The following is a 17,780-nucleotide window of genomic DNA, read 5'->3' on the forward strand; positions in this document are numbered from 1 at the left end:
GTGGAAAACTGTTTCTGGGCCTACTTTACACTGTAACCCACAGAGAAGCTTAGGGTGTGCTAATAGGTGACCAGGTGTCCAATTTTCAACCGGAACACCCAGTTGAAAAGGGATCCTGGCAGCTTTGGTCAGCATCACTGACCAGGCCATTAAAAGTCTGGTCTGCGGTGCTGCGGAGCTAAGGCAGGCTAGTCCCTAGCTGTCCTGGCTCTGTGCTGCACCCTGGAGATGGCCAGCAGGTCCGGCTCCTGGGCAGGCGGGGGCATAGGGTTCCACTCACTGCCTCCACCCCGAGCACTAACTCCACACTCCCATTGGCCGGGAACTGTGGCCAATGGGAGCTGCAGGCAAGAACAGCATGCAGAAATGCCTGCCGCGCCTCCGCCTAGGAGCCGGACCTGCTGACTACTTCTGGGGCGCAACACAGTCAGGACAGGCAGGAAGCCTGTCTTTGCCCCTCCCCCACCCACCCCCCCGCTATGCCACTGACCGGGACTGCCGGAGGTAAGCCTGCGCCGCAGCCCCAAACCACTGCCCCCCTGACCCCCCCCAAACCCAAAGCCCCCACCTGCTCCCCAAAACCCTCATCCCCAGCCCCACCCCAGAGCCCACACCCCCAGACCGAGCCCTCATCCCCTCCCACATCACAACCCCTTGCCTCAACCCACAGCCCCCTCCGGCACCCTGAACCCCTCATCCCCAGCTCTACCCCAGACCCTGCACCTGCAGACGGAGCCCTCATCCCTGTGCCTTGACCAACATCCCTTTGCATAACCCAAGCTCTCACTCTTTCTCATGAAGATCTTTGGGCGGTAGTATCATACATGTTGCAAGGGCAAGGGGGCAATATGATTTCTCTGGGTTAAAACACACCTTCAAAATTACCTCTGCAGCCTTAGTATATGTGGGAATTTAGGGGGATGTCACTTCTCCCCGCTGTGATCATCATTAGGGAGAGATCTCTCATGCTGACATGGGTTGCTCCTCTCCTGACTGAGGTATAAAGCAGTGGAGCTCTCCAGGCTTTGTTGCTCAATTAAAGTTCACACTGGCTGAGTCTCAACAGAATCTTTTTCTCACATATGAAAAATAATGGAAGTTCTGTGCATGCACCAGTACGCTGGTGTCATCTACAAGGATTCTGTCAGGAAACGAGTAGGGTCACGAAGTCCCCTCCCCTTGCCACAGTCCAGATTTAGGGCACGTAGAGAAGCTACAGAGCTTCCCCTGCCCTCTTCAGAATTCCTGGGGTACTGTGTGTCCAAGAAACCTGATTATGCTTTGGAACACCAGATGGAATATTACCACAGAGCACCATACTGCCAGAGTTTAGTCTTAAAGGTTTTTTGTTTTGTTTTTTTGCCATTGACACAAAAGTTATAGGAATATTATCATAAGGCAGAGCAGAACAAATGCCTGTAGACACGGCTGCCTAACCCTTTCCATTATAACTGTCTGTTTTCAGTTTTTTATAAGTTTCAACATATTCCTTGATTACCTGCTTTGGGTTGAATTGTTTTAGAAAGTTTGAGCAAAGACAATTCCACTACTGCTCATCATTTTGTAGTGTAAAATGTACTGCACGATAACGGTCACCAAAATTTCCAAAACGTGGATGTCAAACATTAGAGAGAAGAAATATATCATAAGAAACATAACCACCCAAACACTGCAAGCATCATAACATTTTGGAACTAAAAATCTGTATAAAGCTCAAACCTAATTGTAAGCTCTTCGGACACCAATTCCGTTTTTTTTTTTTAAACAGACAGGTGAAACATGGAAGATATCCAACTGTACCACTGCAACTTGCGAGGGAAATAACAAAGTTGTTATACAGCAAATAAAATGCCCACCTGTAAAGAAAATTACCTGTGCCAATGGATACCCACCAGTAAAGGTCTTCAGTGAGGATGGCTGCTGTTACCATTATGAATGTGAATGTAAGTGACAACTAAATTAAGGAAGAACATCACTGAAAATATACAACACACTTAAATGGAATATATGGGGATTTGTTTTTCATGGTTCCAGGGCTATCTAGAAGGTTGTGTTACTGGCTTAACTTTCTAAATTCTTTCTTGTAGACTTATTTTAGTCTTAGCATCTACATTTTTCCTCTTTACCAGGTGTCTGTAGTGGCTGGGGTGACCCTCACTACATTACATTTGATGGAACCTATTACACATTCCTTGACAACTGCACATATACCCTTGTGAAGCAGATTACCCCTAAATATGACAACTTCCATGTTGACATTGACAATTACTTCTGTGATGCAGAAGATGGACTTTCCTGTCCTCAGTCCATTATTGTTTACTACAAGTCCATGGTTGTAGTGCTGACACGTGAACTCTACAATGGAGTGATGGCTAATAAGGTAAAATATAATTCTTTAAAGTTTTTTGCAGTGTTCCTATTAAATTTCCTATTTCAGCAAAACAGAAATAAGGTGTACCGGCATTTGTCTGAACCTCATGTGAAATATTGAGTGCATTTATGTTCATTATAGCACAGAAATGCTTAGGCAGAGGGCATCATAGGATAAAAAAAAATTATGCCAATTCTCAAGAAGCAAACATATAATAGAAAGTTTAGGGAGCTAGAGCTATCCTTACTGGAAAATTAGAAAATTATGGAAGAGGTGGATGCATTTGACAGAGTTAAATTCCCAAGAGTGAGGAAGTTCAAAAACTAGGGAATATGTCGTATTGTAAAGTATAAAAGTAAAGTCACCAAATAAAATTAATAGGCAGCAGGTTTAAAACAAATAAAAGGAAGTATTTCTTCACACAATGCACAGTCAACCTGTGGAACTCCTTGCCAGAGGATGCTGTGAAGGCCAAGACCATAACAGGATTCAAAAAAGAACTAGATAAATTCATGGAGGACAGGACCATCAATGGCTATTAACCAGGATGGGCAGGAATGGTGTCCCTAGCCTCTGTTTGCCAGAAGCTGGGAATGAGCGACAAGGGATGGATCACTTGATGATTACCTGTTCTGTTCATTCCCTCCGGGGCACCTGGCATTGGCCACTGTCAGAAGACAGGATACTGGGCTAGATGGACCTTTGGTCTGACCCAGTAGGGCCATTCTTATGTTCTTAGTAAGATTAGATTATGAGTTCTAGCATGAGTCACAAACCCATGGAGTATGTTATTGAGGCAGGTGAATAAAGCAAGATATTCTGGTTTTGGAACTGATTAAGACATAGTCTTTTGTAAGGGCTGGTGTGGAAATTAATTGCTCCTGGGGGACTTCTGTCTGAGGCAAACTCATATATTGTGTGCAAAAAATCAATACAAAGGGGTACAGATATACACCGGAAAACCAATTCTCCCTTAATGGTGCAAACCAGCACTCAGTCCACGTTAGTTGGCCGAATGGGGATCTCCCCCTGAGTATGGAGATCTTTGAATAGCATAAAGCCCCCCTAATAGCTGAAGAAAAGGGGATGAATGGTTGAAGAGAAGGGGATGAACTAGAGCATCCATTTACCCCAGTAATCCTAAATTGCTGTTGGCAGTTGGTGAAAATTAGAAGTGGCCTCATGCTGCCCTATTTTATTTTGGGGACTGACCTGGCACTCAGATGGCTCAGGATGGTGGGAGGGGAGATGCAAAGGTGTGTGCGTCTCGCCCCCATACAGAGCTGTGCCAAGCACTCATAAGCCACTGTCAGGGACAGGATAGGGAAGTGTCTCTCAACCTTTCCAGATGACTGTACCCCTTTCAAAAGTCTGTTTTGTCTTGTGTACCCCCAAGTTTCACCTCACTTAAAAAATCAGACATAAAAATACAAAAAAAAAAGGAGTACTTGTGACACCTTAGAGACTAACCAATTTATTTGAGCATAAGCTTTCGTGAGCTACAGCTCACTTCATTGGATGCATTCAGTGGAAATGAATGCATCCGATGAAGTGAGCTGTAGCTCACGAAAGCTTATGCTCAAATAAACTGGTTAGTCTCTAAGGTGCCACAAGTCCTCCTTTTCTTTTTGCGGATACAGACTAACACGGCTGCTACTCTGAAACCTAAAAATACAAAAGTGTCACAGCCCACTACTACTGAAAAAGTGCTGACTTTCTCATTTTTACCATAGAATTATAAAATAAATCTATAGAAATACAAATATGGTACTTACATTTCAATGTATTGTATACAGAGCAGTATAAACAAATCATTGCCTATGAAATTTTAGTTTGTACTAACTTCGCTAGTGCTTTTTGTGGAGCCTGTTCTAAAACAAGGCAAATATCTAGGTAAGTTGATGTACCCCCTGGAAGACCTCTGAATACCCCCAGGAGTACCCATACCCCTGGTTGAGAACCACTGGAATAGGGCATATTGTAAAATGTAGCCCAATGATTCCCAGTCAAAACAGAATGGTACTTGAGGGATCTGCAACTCTCCCTCCTCCATCCCAATCAATGAGAAAAGAGTTACGTTCCTAACATAGAAATAATTCCTGAAGAACAATATCACCAACCAAAAGTCCACACTTTTGTTAGCACCTGGAATTTGTATGTGGCAAATGTAAGTAACAGCTTAATTTCAAGAGGAAACAAATCATCATATAAAAATGATGGGTAAAATGTATATTTCAATATGAGTTCCAGGGGCTCTCCCTGAGCTAGACACCCCTCATGGTTTAGTCCATTATGATTATACAATAATGACAGGGTTATAACAGAATAATGGCATGAATCTTGCTGCAGCTTAAAAAATTACGGCCTAGTCATTTTCTGTAAGGAAAAATGCCTACAAAAAGACGCAAATGATATTTTCACTCTTTATATTTGGCCTTAAAATAATGTGTATTAGCATAGAGCCTGCCCACATGGAATATGACTAATTGCATAACAATGCTAATTGAACAGGACCACTCTGATAATTAGTCCCACAACTAAGTCACTCGGGGAGTGTAAAGCAGCACAAGAAAGGAAAAAAAACCAATATGAGTTATTATTATAAAATTCTGGTGTGGGATATGAGGAACATGGGATATGATATCATAAAATGACATGATTATAAATATTAGTAAACAAATTATTTTAAAATATGTGTCTAACAAAAGAGACTCCTGCAATTACATAATTTTTAACCCCATATGCAGATTATCTTCAATAAAATGATTGTCAAACCAGGCTTCCAGAAAGATGGCATTTCTGTTTCCATGCTTGGCATCAACATGGTTGTTGAAATACCTGAGATTGGAGCTACCATCACCTTCAGTGGGTTGATCTTCTCAGTGAAACTCCCATTCAGCAAATTTGGCAATAACACTGAAGGACAGTGTGGTAAGATAGATGCATTTAATCATCCTCTTCTCACTCTCCCTATGTTTATTCCCTGAGCCAGATAGTTATTCAAGCTTACCATAGACTGAAATTCCTCAAAAGTAAAGTAAATGGATTTAGGTGAGAATTTGGATCTCATCCATTGTTACTTTTTTATATCACTTCTATCTGCTTCTAACAAATAGGTTCAAATGCTTAATATTTCAATGACCTGATTTTTGTCTTATCATTTTAACCTTACATAAACAATTATTAAGTAAACTCAAAAGAAATGATGCACTTTGAGTATCAAGCAATCTAAACTTACAAGGAGTTTGATCCATTCACTATGCATACCAGTTTTGAATTTGATATTAACGTAATGTGTTATGCACTTTGTCAGTGGCTCACACCCTTCTGATCTGGTTATGTTTGGTCTTCCAGGTACATGCACAAACATTAAATCAGATGACTGCCGCTTGCCAAGTGGTAAGATTATTCCTTCTTGTACCCAAATGGCTCCCTATTGGAAGGTTGATGATGGCAAGAAGCAATACTGTGTAGGAACACCAACACCATCACCACCAAGACCCAGCACCCCAACTCCAGCTCCCACCTGTCCCCCTTCTGCTCTTTGCAAGATAATTTTGAGCAAGTAAGATAAAAAAATGAATTATTTTACTCTTCCTTAACTAAGCAAAAGTATCCAAAAATCCTATAAAATGATGGCAATAAGAACTAGATCCCCATCAAGCCCTTATCAACAAATACAGGGCCAAATCTAGGGTGGCCTTATGCACACGTCTGAAGGCCAAACAGCTGTGTGACAGCTGCAGAGGGGGGCAAATACAATAGAAGTCCTCTGCAAGTGGAAACCACATACTTGTTTACACCAAGGAGATCTCCATGATGATTCCACAGGTCTCTGAGGAGAGGGTATAGAGAATGTCAACAAGTCAGGGGCCTGGCAAGTAATAAAACCCAAATTTTCTGACTTGCAGTTATGTGCTTTAACCACAAAATCATCTATCCCCCACATGCTTTCCATGGCACATCTATCCACACCAAGTTATATTTTTCAAACAGTAACATCACTTTACATTGGTAAGATGCCTGATGAGTCTGGTTTATGAAAACGTAGACAGAAAGACAGACGCCTTTCCCCATAAAAAAATCTAAAATGTGTATATATTGTACATAAAAAATGTTCTACATGATGGTTTCAGACTTCTCAGCCTTTCCATTCTGGAGTCTTTCTTCCACGTTTGTGCCCACTTTTAAAACAAAGCTGAGTTAAATTTCAGACAGAAACTCATCTCAAAGGAGAAGGACAGTATGCTCACACTATGATGTTCCTCTTTGACAAGAACAGATTTTGTATAGCAATGGTGGGAAATGAAACTATTTTCTTCTCTATTGTGTTTAAAGAGTCTTTGAAGAATGCCACAAGGTGATACCACCACAAGATTTTTACAAGGGCTGTGACTTTGATGCATGTTTCATGACCAATACATCCATGCAGTGTTCCAGCTTGGAGATATATGCCACTCTGTGTGCCACAAGAGGTGTTTGTATTGACTGGAGAGGAGAGACCAAAGGCAAATGCCGTAAGTACTGCAGCATTAACAAATACATGTGTTAATGAAATAGTAACTGGAGGCTTGTTCAGTAAGTTGGTCCTGCATCTCACACTTACTCAATGTATTTAATATCTCTATAAAAACATGAGCAGGTCTGTCTCAGTGGTTTAGTGGATAGAATATGGCAACATTAATTCAGATGATCCAGATTTGGAACAAACTTTGGATACCTAATTCGCAAATGGTAGTCAGCACGGAGCATCACAGAGGTGATACTGTAAAGGTCACATTCTCATCTCAGACCAATGTAAATCCAGTGTAGCTTCAGTGAAGCAATTGAAGCTATTGTGGATTTACACAGGTAACACTGAGACTAAGAATCTAGCCAGCTGTGTTTTGCGAAAGGTAAGCTACTACTTCGCTTCATTGTAGCACCCGCTTACTCATTACAGGAGAGAACATGAGATTTCAGAGAGGGGAAGAGAGGATTGGAAAATTACTGGTGGAAAACGATGATACAAAATGAAGGGATAAACTAAAATTCTTACATCCCAACTCAATCTAGCTCAGGATCGTTACTCACCGTTTCACTGAGTGCTCTGTTGACAGAAACACAGAATGAATGTGGGAGGGAGGTGGGGGCAGGGGGTTGGAAAGACCACTTAAAAACCTGGGACCTTAGATACATGGGACCTCTTTTGACAAAATATAACCCAAACTGAAATGCAATCTCTTAGCTTTTTAACTGTGTTATATTTTCCCCTTCCCATACAGCATATAAATGTCCAGTGGACAAAGAATATAAGCCATGTGGGCCTCTTAATCCTGCTACCTGTGATTCAAGGTATGGAAAGAACATACAAGCAAACCATTTAGTTCATTGTGTCCTTATGGATTTTTGTCACTTAGGATCCTTTATTATCCACAGTGAATAATTCATCTGGTGAATTTTGGCATTTTTCATTAATAAAATGTATCATTATTCAGCCAGATCTAGTAATTAATGAAGAATGTAACCTGTAATTCCTATTGCTTCTTAAAAGTACTGAATAATTTTCCCTCTTCACATGTATCCATCATCTAAATGCTGTGACTTCCTGCACACATTGCACTTGGCTGTTTAACTGTGAGAGAACTGTACTCTAAAATATGCCCCTTTCCACTCTAGGGCTATTCACCACAATGGCACTGGCCTAACTGAAGGATGTTTCTGCCCTGAAGGACAGTTTCTCTTCAATGAAAACAGCGGTGTTTGTGTCCCACACTGTCGTAAGTATGATGTTTTTTACTTTAGGGGTAGATACGGCTCTGGGCTGGGAGTCAGAAGGCCTGAGTTCATATCCCATCTCCACCACTGACGCTGGGCAAGTCTCTCCAGTTCTTTAGTCTCCCCATCTGCAAATTGGGAATAATAATAGTTATCCTCCTTTGTGAAGCATGCTGAGATCTCCTGATGGAAAATGCTTTATAAGAGATAAGCATTGTTGTTGTTTATCTAAGACTTGATCCAATGTCCAGTGAAATGAATGGGAGGCTTTCCACTGATTTCAGCGGTGTTGGATTGGGCCCTTGACAGTTTTATACAGAATGCTGAATATGGTGAATATTGCTTATGAAAGCAAGAAATTAATAATGCTTGCTAATTCCAGACCTGCTACTGCTATGGCCCATGCAAGATTCCCATATACCACTCTGCCAAAGCATCTCAACCCTGCCCTGTAGCACTCCTTCTACAGTGCTCCGCCTCTTCTCAGCACAGACTGATCATCATAATTGCCAGTTTGGTTATTTTATGGTGTGGCTAAATGTGCACTGATAACTGGGCTCAGAATTCATTTCACTTATATGACCTTAATTACAGCCATTGTATTCTGAAGTGAAAAACGAATACATTATATTTGTTCTACCATCTTCCCTGCTCCCACCTTATTGGTTCTTTTAATTTTAAAGTGTGTCCTCAGTGTATTATGAACCTGTGAAACATTCAAACTGACAAAAAGGTATATCTGATGTGTTGTTTTCCATATTTATCTGAAAATTTGCACACCTTTCATCTCTGAAGAATTGCATCAATGTTTGAATGAATCTGTCAGCCCTCTTCTAGGATTTATCTGCAGGCTTTTTCTGGCTGCAGTCGCCTGACCCAACCTTATCACATTTATTTCACATCACCTCAGTAGCACTAATGTTAATATCCTTTCATTTTTGTCAGGTATCTGTATAGGACCAGATGGACTGCCCAAATTAGTGAGTACTGCAATCAGTATGTTTTACCAAATATAGATTGGTGAGCCCAAGGAACATTTCGGGGTTTATGAACATGGGGTTTGACAAACATTTTAACAGATTTTGAGGAATATTTATTTTTGGAAAATACGTGTCCCTTTTAAATTGTAGAAAAAATATGCAAGTGTCTGAATTCTGGAACCCTGTGTAATTTTATGAGTGACTAAATTATAGATAATGGGTTCATCCATTTCTAATCTTTGCATTACATTCTAAAAATACAAGAAGGACAAACAGCAGTCCTAGAGGACCAGAATATTGGTTTCCCTTATTTTCTGGAATTTGGCATGCAAAGTTTATTAGAAATGAAGGGCTGGATGGAGGAAAAATTAGTTATAGCTAGCAAACTTTGCAGTCCCAATTCTTTAATTCCATCTAATTTCTACAAGACCCATTTTATAACCTGACATATAATGCCGTACCTGATATGGGAATTTTGTTATGCATTCAGAGCACATATGGGTGTTCCCTATGCTCTTTCAATTGTATTTCTTGTATCTTTCCCACAATTTCTAGGAATTAACAGATTTATGCAAGGAAAGGTGGTCATGCTCAGATCCTTTCAGTAACATATGGGGTCCTCTTCTAAGAATTTTCAGAGTTTGAGGTTCCCCGATAAAGATTAGTCTAGAAATGACATAAACATGAATGATGCTGATGCAGCTATGCATAGCTTTAGCCCTGAACAAGCTAACTCGTGCAAATAGTCTGACTCAGTTCTAAACAATTTTTTTTAACAGCCTGGAGACCAGTGGAAAAGCAATTGCCAGAACTGTGTTTGTGACAAGGACACTCTTATAGTGCAGTGTACAAAACAACAGTGTAAACCACTCCCACCAGTCTCTTGTGATGACCCAGGGTTTGTACCTGTGCAGTCACTGACACAAGAAGACCCATGCTGTGTCCAGACTGAATGCCGTAAGAATCCTCTCAGCTCTTCCATGTGGAAAATACTGTATATATTGTGGGGAACTTCTGAGACATCTTTTCAACATTTAATTTGTACTTTACTTTCTTCATATAGTGCCCACTTGTCCCCTCATGACTCCCACACCTTTTGCGTAGCATTTACAAGATGTCTGAAGAGAGCACCTTTTAAAAGAAATACATTTCATCTCCGAGAGAGAGAAAAAAGTATTTCACCAACACAGGGAAAGCATGCCTACCAAAAAGTCATTTGAAATTTCCAATTATTTTAACTGTTGGAAGAAAACAAACTGTACCATCCCTAATAAGTAAATAATACCACCAGCAACAAAATCTCTCTAATATCACCTCATCCCACCAAAAAAAACCCACTATCACCAAAAGTTCTAAGCTATTTCACAAAATCTCTAGAACTTTTACATACTGCAGTAGAAGTTTTATGAATTCCTGAAAGTCACCAGATTCTCCATCCCTATAAATTTTCCCTTTCAAACTTGTCTCTGACTAGAGAGAGAAATTTCCACTAATCCACTCTTCTGAGCCAGAACATTAAACTTCTTGTTTTAAGAATTAAGGGTAAGAATGAAGCTCATTAACTTTAAATGAGGCTTTACAGAGGTTCTTCTAATCCCATCCTCATGCTTGCTCACAGAACTATGGTGCCCATTGAGGAAACTTCAGAAGTTCTTGTTCATACAGTACAGAATCTTCTGTACTTAACTATGTTGAACTCCTTGTTTTCTGTCTTACATTACATAGGATGTGACACTAGCAAGTGCCCTGAATCAGTGGCCAGCTGTCAACCAGGATACGAGTTAATCCCAGAAGTATTAAATGGAAATTGTTGTACTATCTTCACATGTAGTAAGTATTAAGCTCTTCTTTTGTGAATTATCCACACCTGTCAAGATGTTAAAGAAAGCAGTCTGAGCAGCACAGTGTAAAGAAGTTACATTCTGTTGTATTTTGTCGACAAAATGACGGATAGCTTTTCGTGTCTTTCTGCTTCTTTTAAAAAATTATATTTGCATCACACTGTGTTGTTTTTTCCCCTTACAGAGCTAATACCAGGCTGTGTAACCAATGGAACTTTCTACATGGTATGTTCATATGTTACTTACTCTAACACAAAACTTATTAGTTTGCAGCGCCTAACACAATGGGGTCCTGGCCCATGACTGGGGCTCCTGGGTGCTACAGAAATAACAAATAACCACAACAATGTATTAGAACAAAAATTGTTTCAGAATCCTAGCAGGGGCCTGAAATGTATATTCTTTGCACAAAGGCTGAGTTAAACATTGTCCATTACTTCATCAAAAAAACAACATTCCATCACCCTCTGCATAAGCATAAGGAATTTGCCCCAAGAAAAATAAGGTACTCCTATCATCAACACTGGGACTCTGGTTAAAGAAAGTGGTTCAAATTTTCCAGTGTGATTAAAGAATTTAGCACAGTATTGCCAATCTGTGAGATCTGTACATGAAGCAGTTTATTTTTAGTGACTATTAATACTCCTCCTTTGACTTTGTTTAGCCTGGAGCTGTCATTCCAAAAGGTACCTGTGAAAACTGCACCTGCTCTGCTGAAGTAGAGCCAGACAGTCAGAGAAACATTATTGTCTGCCAGCCCATTCCATGTGACACAGAGTGCCCAGTGGTGAGTGCCGATTTTTGTCCCATCACACACAATTTAAAAACCTGCCTGAGAGGAAGTGAGCATCCTTGACTCAGTGCAATTCCTTTTTTATTCCATTATAAACAGGGCTATACATATAAGATGAAATCTGGACAGTGCTGTGGTGAGTGTGTACAGGAGGCTTGTGTACTGAAGATGGAGGATAACACAGTCCATGTGCTTCAGGTAACTATTGCTTTTAAGGTTTTGTGAATTCCATTCTCCTTCCTTCCCCTTCTGTCCTTGTGTTTATCACAGTCGCTCACTGGGTCGTCTCTCATGTTAGATCTCACTCCGTGCTTGGCCAGTCCCTAGCACAATGGGGCTTCCATTCTGATTGAGGCTTCTAGGAGCTACTGCAATAATAACAATAGCTTTCAGAATTCAATGTTAAAAGCAATGTAGATGAAAATACTGGGCCGGGCTTTGCCCTCGGTATGAAAACACAGCACTCATTGCTCTCAATGGGAATCATTCTCACGTATCAGAGGGCAGAATCTGGCTGCAAGTGGCCAATCACACTTGGAAGCTTTATAATATTTCTGGGACAAATCCTGGTGTCAGTGAAGTCACTGGAAATCTTTGGTTTCAGCATAGCAGCCGTGTTAGTCTGTATCTGCAAAAGAAAAGGAGGACTTGTGGCACCTTAGAGACTAACCAATTTATTTGAGCATAAGCTTTCGTGAGCTACAGCTCACTGCATTGGATGCATTCAGTGGAAAATACAGTGGGGAGATTTATATACACAGAGAACATGAAACAATGGGTGTTACCATACACACTGTAACGAGAGTGATCAGGTAAGGTGAGCTATTACCAGCAGGAGAGCGGGGCGTAGAGGGTGGGGGGGAACCTTTTGTAGTGATAATCAAGGTGGGCCATTTCCAGCAGTTGACAAGAATGTCTGAGGAGCAGTGGGGGGAATAAACAGGGGGAAATAGTTTTACTTTGTGTAATGACCCATCCACTCCCAGTCTCTATTCAAGCCTAAGTTAATTGTATCCAGTTTGCAAATTAATTCCAATTCACTGTCTTGAACAGTATTAGGGTTTGCTCCACTGTGTATTTTCTCAAGATATCTTTACAATGGGCATGACAGGTCATTACGGACAAACACATCTCCAGCACCGGGTTCACAAGTATATACACTTTTAATACAACTTGAGGACCATGACGGATGATGAAACAAAGAGACTCTCCACAGCCAGTTTGTCTCCCTTCCAAGCCAACCTATACACTCACCACAGGTTTCTTGGTATCGCTAATTCTTACTGCACAATTATGGATTGGCTGTAAATCAGCGGTAGTTGAACAGGGGGCAGGTGAACCCATTATTAAAATGATTTTGAAAGTGTAAAGGTAGAATTATCGTCTCCTCACACTTTTAATGAACTGGGCTTTATTATTTACACAGCAGTAGCTATGCTGCTAATATGACAAAGGCCCTCAACAGAAACTCCCCTGATTTAGCCCTCAAGGTCTGTAAAATTTGCTTTTTGCACAATAATCACCCTGCCGTAGATAGTATGAACAGAAAGGGTTGTTTCAAGACACACTGCATAGATTTCTATTCATTTTTTACAAATGTTACTTACAGGCTGGAAAAGTCTGGCACGAGCCCGGTGATAACTGTACCTTCTATGAATGTGAACAAATTGAGGATCAGTTTATCCTTGTCACTGTAAGGAAAGTCTGTGGAACCACGCACCTAGAAAACTGCGACCCGGTAAGTACTCCTTAAATGTTCCTCTAATTCTCACGTTTGTTGCTTGGGGAAGGATAGGCAAAAACAGCAGGACCACTGTGTCCAAAGATTATACCTGGACCCCAGTATTATGTGGGATGCAATTCTAATTATAGCCTTTTCAAATATGGTCCCTTTGAATTTGACTTGAGCCACAGTGATGTGCTGCACTGGATTACAGAGCACGGAGTAGAGAACAGAACACACAAAAAGGAGTGGGATTTTCAAAAGTGCGAAGTGATACAGGCGCCCAAGTTCCATTGAAAGTTAATTGGCCGTGTACTCCTAAGTCACTTAGGTGCTTTTGAAAATGCCACCCAATGAGACTAAGTAAGGTGAAGGAGAGTACATTATTTAGAAGGGGAATTGACTGAAATAAAGCCATCCAACTCAGTCAAGATTTTGGGATGGACTGAAACCAGGGCCACATAGGTGGAAGGTCAGTATTCTATTAACTATGTGACCAATGCTGGTTTAATCCCTTACTTGCAACACACTAACTTCAGTCACTCCGAATTTCATGTATCTGCAGCATGCAGTATTTAAAAGTTGGGTTACTATATACGACATTAGAATGCTTAACTTGGAGAGTAGAAAGAGAAAATGAGCGCCACTTAATGCCTGTTACTGATGCAGAAGTTGCCCCTCACTGGAATACCATCAAGCTCCCCAAGCCCTGCTTCGAATCAGCATCTATCTCAATGCAGATCTCTTGCTGGCACCAAGGAAACTTGGGAAGCAGGGAAAACCCCCAGATTGGTACGTACACTCCAATTCTGAATCATTTCCCCCTATTTCTGCATTCCAGGCTGATATCAAGCTAAGTGAAGATGGCTGCTGCAAAATATGCTCACCAAGCCATAAAAGTAAGTCATGCTAATTCTGTAGCGCAAAGACAAAATACATGGTCTAAATAGTGCTTTGGAGCACATTAGTCACAATGGGTGGCAGGTGCACACATATATTGGCTGAGCTGATGTGATCTGAGGCATTATGCCTGTGTAGAATACGTTCGGGCACTTTGCCTTCTGCTGGGGCAAGAGAGGGGAATAGGGAGTGGCTGGGAAAAGAACATTCCCAGCACACAGTACAGCTCCTTTGAAAACGTATAGTATGAGCTTCTCCCTCCCCACTGCTAAATGCTAGCCATTAGGGGGAAGGGGCAGGGCCATGCTCACGCTCCAGCATACCTGGACACGTTCTCTTCGAAGGATAGACTGACACACCAATCATGGTAGCCGGCCGTGCATTTAAGAGATGCCAGTGGCAACATTTTGTCTGGGCCATGCACCGGTGCTTAAGGGACAGGGAGCCACCGTTTCACCATATGTAATTAAACCAGGTGAACACATGACGTCAGCTCCACCTCTCTGTTTTCTATCAATAGCTGCATATGGTAAACAAACATATTTTCAATTATTTTGCCTGTATTACTCCAGTTTGTGGACTGCATAGTACTACCACTGTCATCAGTCACAATGAATGCAACTCTTCTGTGCCCGTTGAACTAACATACTGTGAAGGCAACTGTGATGGTTCTTCAATGTAAGTGGCTACAAGCTCATTACTCACTCTCCTTGCGTATGATTGTCCCTGTGCCCTCTTGGCATTCATTCATTATATTGGTGGCAGGGAGCAAATTATGCATTTTTAATGCATCCAATATCCACCTAACAAGCAGGTGTTTGTTTCTGCTGCGTTGAGTTGGATTTCTGATACCTGCTATGTTACAAGATGTTAATTACCTTAAGATCCATCAGTTTTTACTAGATGGAAGCTTGGTGGTACAGCGACAAATGGCTTTAACCTCTGACACCCTGACTTGAACTCTTGCCCATTTAAAAATGGGGTTGCTAGTCTCATCCTGGACATCATTTGTGCACTGACAATGTGTGACCTTGGCTCAGTCATTTAGCCCCTCTGTGCCTCAGTTTCTCCATCTGTATAATGTACATAATAATATTTAGCCACCTTTGTAAAGCACTTTGAGATTTTTGGTTGATAATGCACAGTATTAATGTAGGGTAAGATTCTGCCACTCTTCCATGCAGCACTAACTTCTTCCGCAAATAGTCTCACTGAAATTATATTTCACCACAGTATTGTCACAGTAATAATGTCAAGCCGATTGCTTCCAACAAAGAGGCACCATATTTGGTGATATCTAGCAATGAGGGTGTATTTTGTTGTTGATTTTGCAGCAGTATTTCTAAATCTTTCTTTCTTGTTGGCTTTGTTTTGTGGCCAATCAGGTATTCCCTTGAGGCGAATGTGATGCAACACACGTGCAAGTGTTGTCAGGAGGTCAAGACCAGCAAAAGACAGGTGACCCTGAGCTGCCCTGATGGGAGCACCACTGATTACTCATACATCCACGTGGAGCAGTGCGATTGTGCGGGCTCAGAGTGCATCCCCCAAACCCTTCCCACCCCTCCAGCACAGCAGCAGGAGCAAGAACAGCAGCAACAGGAACAGCTCCAGCAGCAACAAGGGCAGTCCTAGAACCAGGAGCAGAACCAGAAAAATGAACCAAAACCAGGAAGAGTAGGCTATAGACTGAAATAAATCTTTTCACTTTTTTTCCCCTAATAATAAACAAGTATCCAAAGCAGCTAGAATCTTGGACATATGGATGAAATTCCTGTATACAGCCTAGAAATTTCTGTTTCCTAATTATTTCAGCTTCCATTATCAATGGGTCTCATTGCTTTGAGTGTCTTCTTTTAACTTGAGAGGTGCAGCATTAGGAAATCTTGAGGTTTGTTTTTTCTCGGCGATGCTATATGACTGACAGCTTTTCCTTCAATAGGGTGGAGTGGTTGGAACTGTACTCTAACTATTTCCACGGCACTTTTAGGAAGTCCTTGATGTAAACTATAGTCTCTTTTTGGCTTGAAATTTTCCCTGTGGTGATTCTGATACTGACTGCCCAAGGCCAAGCAGCCAAACATCACTGCGTCGTTAATAATTTTTCACTAGTCACAGTCATTACAATGTGTCCCACACCCAACTGACACTGACTAATCATTGCATTGAATTAGACAACTTTTCAAATCCCCTTTGATTCCAGTTCAGTTAGGCAGTGTCAACAATTCAAGTCCAGGAAAAACACAGACTATCGCTCTCACGTTCCTACCTTTTTGTTTGTTTGCTTGTTTGTTGTTTTAGCATTAAAGAGGGTTTAGGTTATAGTAACTGCATCTTCTCAAACTTTAAAGATACTGGGGGGTTTTGTGGTGTTGTAGGAAAGAAAGGAAGGAAGAAAGAAACTCTATCATACAAGGCTGCTGCAGACTATCCTATGTTTACATGAGATCATCAGCATAGTAAATGAATGAAAATTTGGATTTTTGTATTATTTGTTTTTGGTTAACTGTTTACAGAAGAAATATATTTTTTGCCAAAAGGGGTAGATGAAGGATTTTTGTAAACAAAAGTAATAATAATAGTAATATAAATTCTTTCCTAGGAAGCTGAGATTTTTTTAAAATGTTGTATCATTGCTATTTATTTTGTTTCTGGGAAAAATAAGTGTACTGGACCATTTCTTCCACAATTAATGTTGCCCCCATTTTCTAGCGTCAGTGGGTATCTGGTTGTGGGATGTTTTCTTTTTCTATTTTGTTCGTTTCCTAAGAAGAAAAAAGTTATGATGATTAATAAACTTTTAGCATTTTGCAACTTTTGTGTGGTCTGCTTTTTTCATTTTGCTGAATCCTTCACAAGCAGTTTGTTTGCCCAACATAATATTTGCTTCCCCCTCTACTGTGACGGTTTCTAATCAGCCCCAGTTTAGGATGTCACTGTGTGTAGTGGCAGCCCAGTCCTGATTCGAGATTGAGAAGTGTGCTTTGTGTAGAGACTCTAGCCCTTGGTGCAATAAACACACACACTTTTTGTAAGTAACAGACGATTCTTTTCTAGGACTGGCAGAACGGAAATTGTTTCAAATGCCACCTGTTCTCAGACTTTAAGGCCTAATGTACCATATCTAAAACGCCAACAAACTGACCTTGCCACCTTTGTAATTTTAATGGATATTATTCTGACACTACACTTGAAACCAACCTGCATATTACCTGACTGCAGCCTGTGCAACACCAGTATTTCATGTACCAATATTCGAGAATTGTTGCACTAGGGTCAACACTTTATACAGTCACAATGAAAGATAATGAGTAGTCTCTAAGTTAGTCCCTGGGCAGTCCAGCAGAGGGAGCACCATGGTAACTGTGCCTCATGATAGGATAGGTAAGTACTGGAACAGGTTACCAACGGAAGC

At 41.0% G+C, this 17,780-nt stretch overlaps 1 protein-coding gene across 1 annotated transcript in view; it reads left to right on the plus strand.

Moving 5' to 3' along the window:
• The window catches only part of MUC5AC (mucin 5AC, oligomeric mucus/gel-forming), a gene marked incomplete at its 5' end in the record, with an annotated part of 56,381 nt that extends 39,202 nt beyond the window's left edge, over positions 1-17,179 (plus strand). The window contains 17 exons of the mRNA XM_084629789.1: positions 1,769-1,943; positions 2,130-2,380; positions 5,119-5,302; positions 5,726-5,936; positions 6,710-6,888; positions 7,636-7,705; positions 8,030-8,130; positions 9,074-9,108; positions 9,888-10,065; positions 10,834-10,938; positions 11,134-11,174; positions 11,614-11,736; positions 11,842-11,940; positions 13,352-13,480; positions 14,307-14,364; positions 14,938-15,043; positions 15,751-17,179. Coding sequence (XP_084485915.1) covers positions 1,769-1,943; positions 2,130-2,380; positions 5,119-5,302; positions 5,726-5,936; positions 6,710-6,888; positions 7,636-7,705; positions 8,030-8,130; positions 9,074-9,108; positions 9,888-10,065; positions 10,834-10,938; positions 11,134-11,174; positions 11,614-11,736; positions 11,842-11,940; positions 13,352-13,480; positions 14,307-14,364; positions 14,938-15,043; positions 15,751-16,000 — 2,295 coding nt within the window. The 3' untranslated portion in view covers positions 16,001-17,179. The remainder of the gene's footprint in view (positions 1-1,768; positions 1,944-2,129; positions 2,381-5,118; positions 5,303-5,725; positions 5,937-6,709; positions 6,889-7,635; positions 7,706-8,029; positions 8,131-9,073; positions 9,109-9,887; positions 10,066-10,833; positions 10,939-11,133; positions 11,175-11,613; positions 11,737-11,841; positions 11,941-13,351; positions 13,481-14,306; positions 14,365-14,937; positions 15,044-15,750) is intronic.
• Positions 17,180-17,780: the final 601 nt, after the last annotated feature.

The sequence above is a fragment of the Lepidochelys olivacea genome, assembly GCF_965140295.1.
Source record: "Lepidochelys olivacea isolate rLepOli2 genome assembly, chromosome: 6".
NCBI classification, from domain to species: domain Eukaryota; kingdom Metazoa; phylum Chordata; order Testudines; family Cheloniidae; genus Lepidochelys; species Lepidochelys olivacea.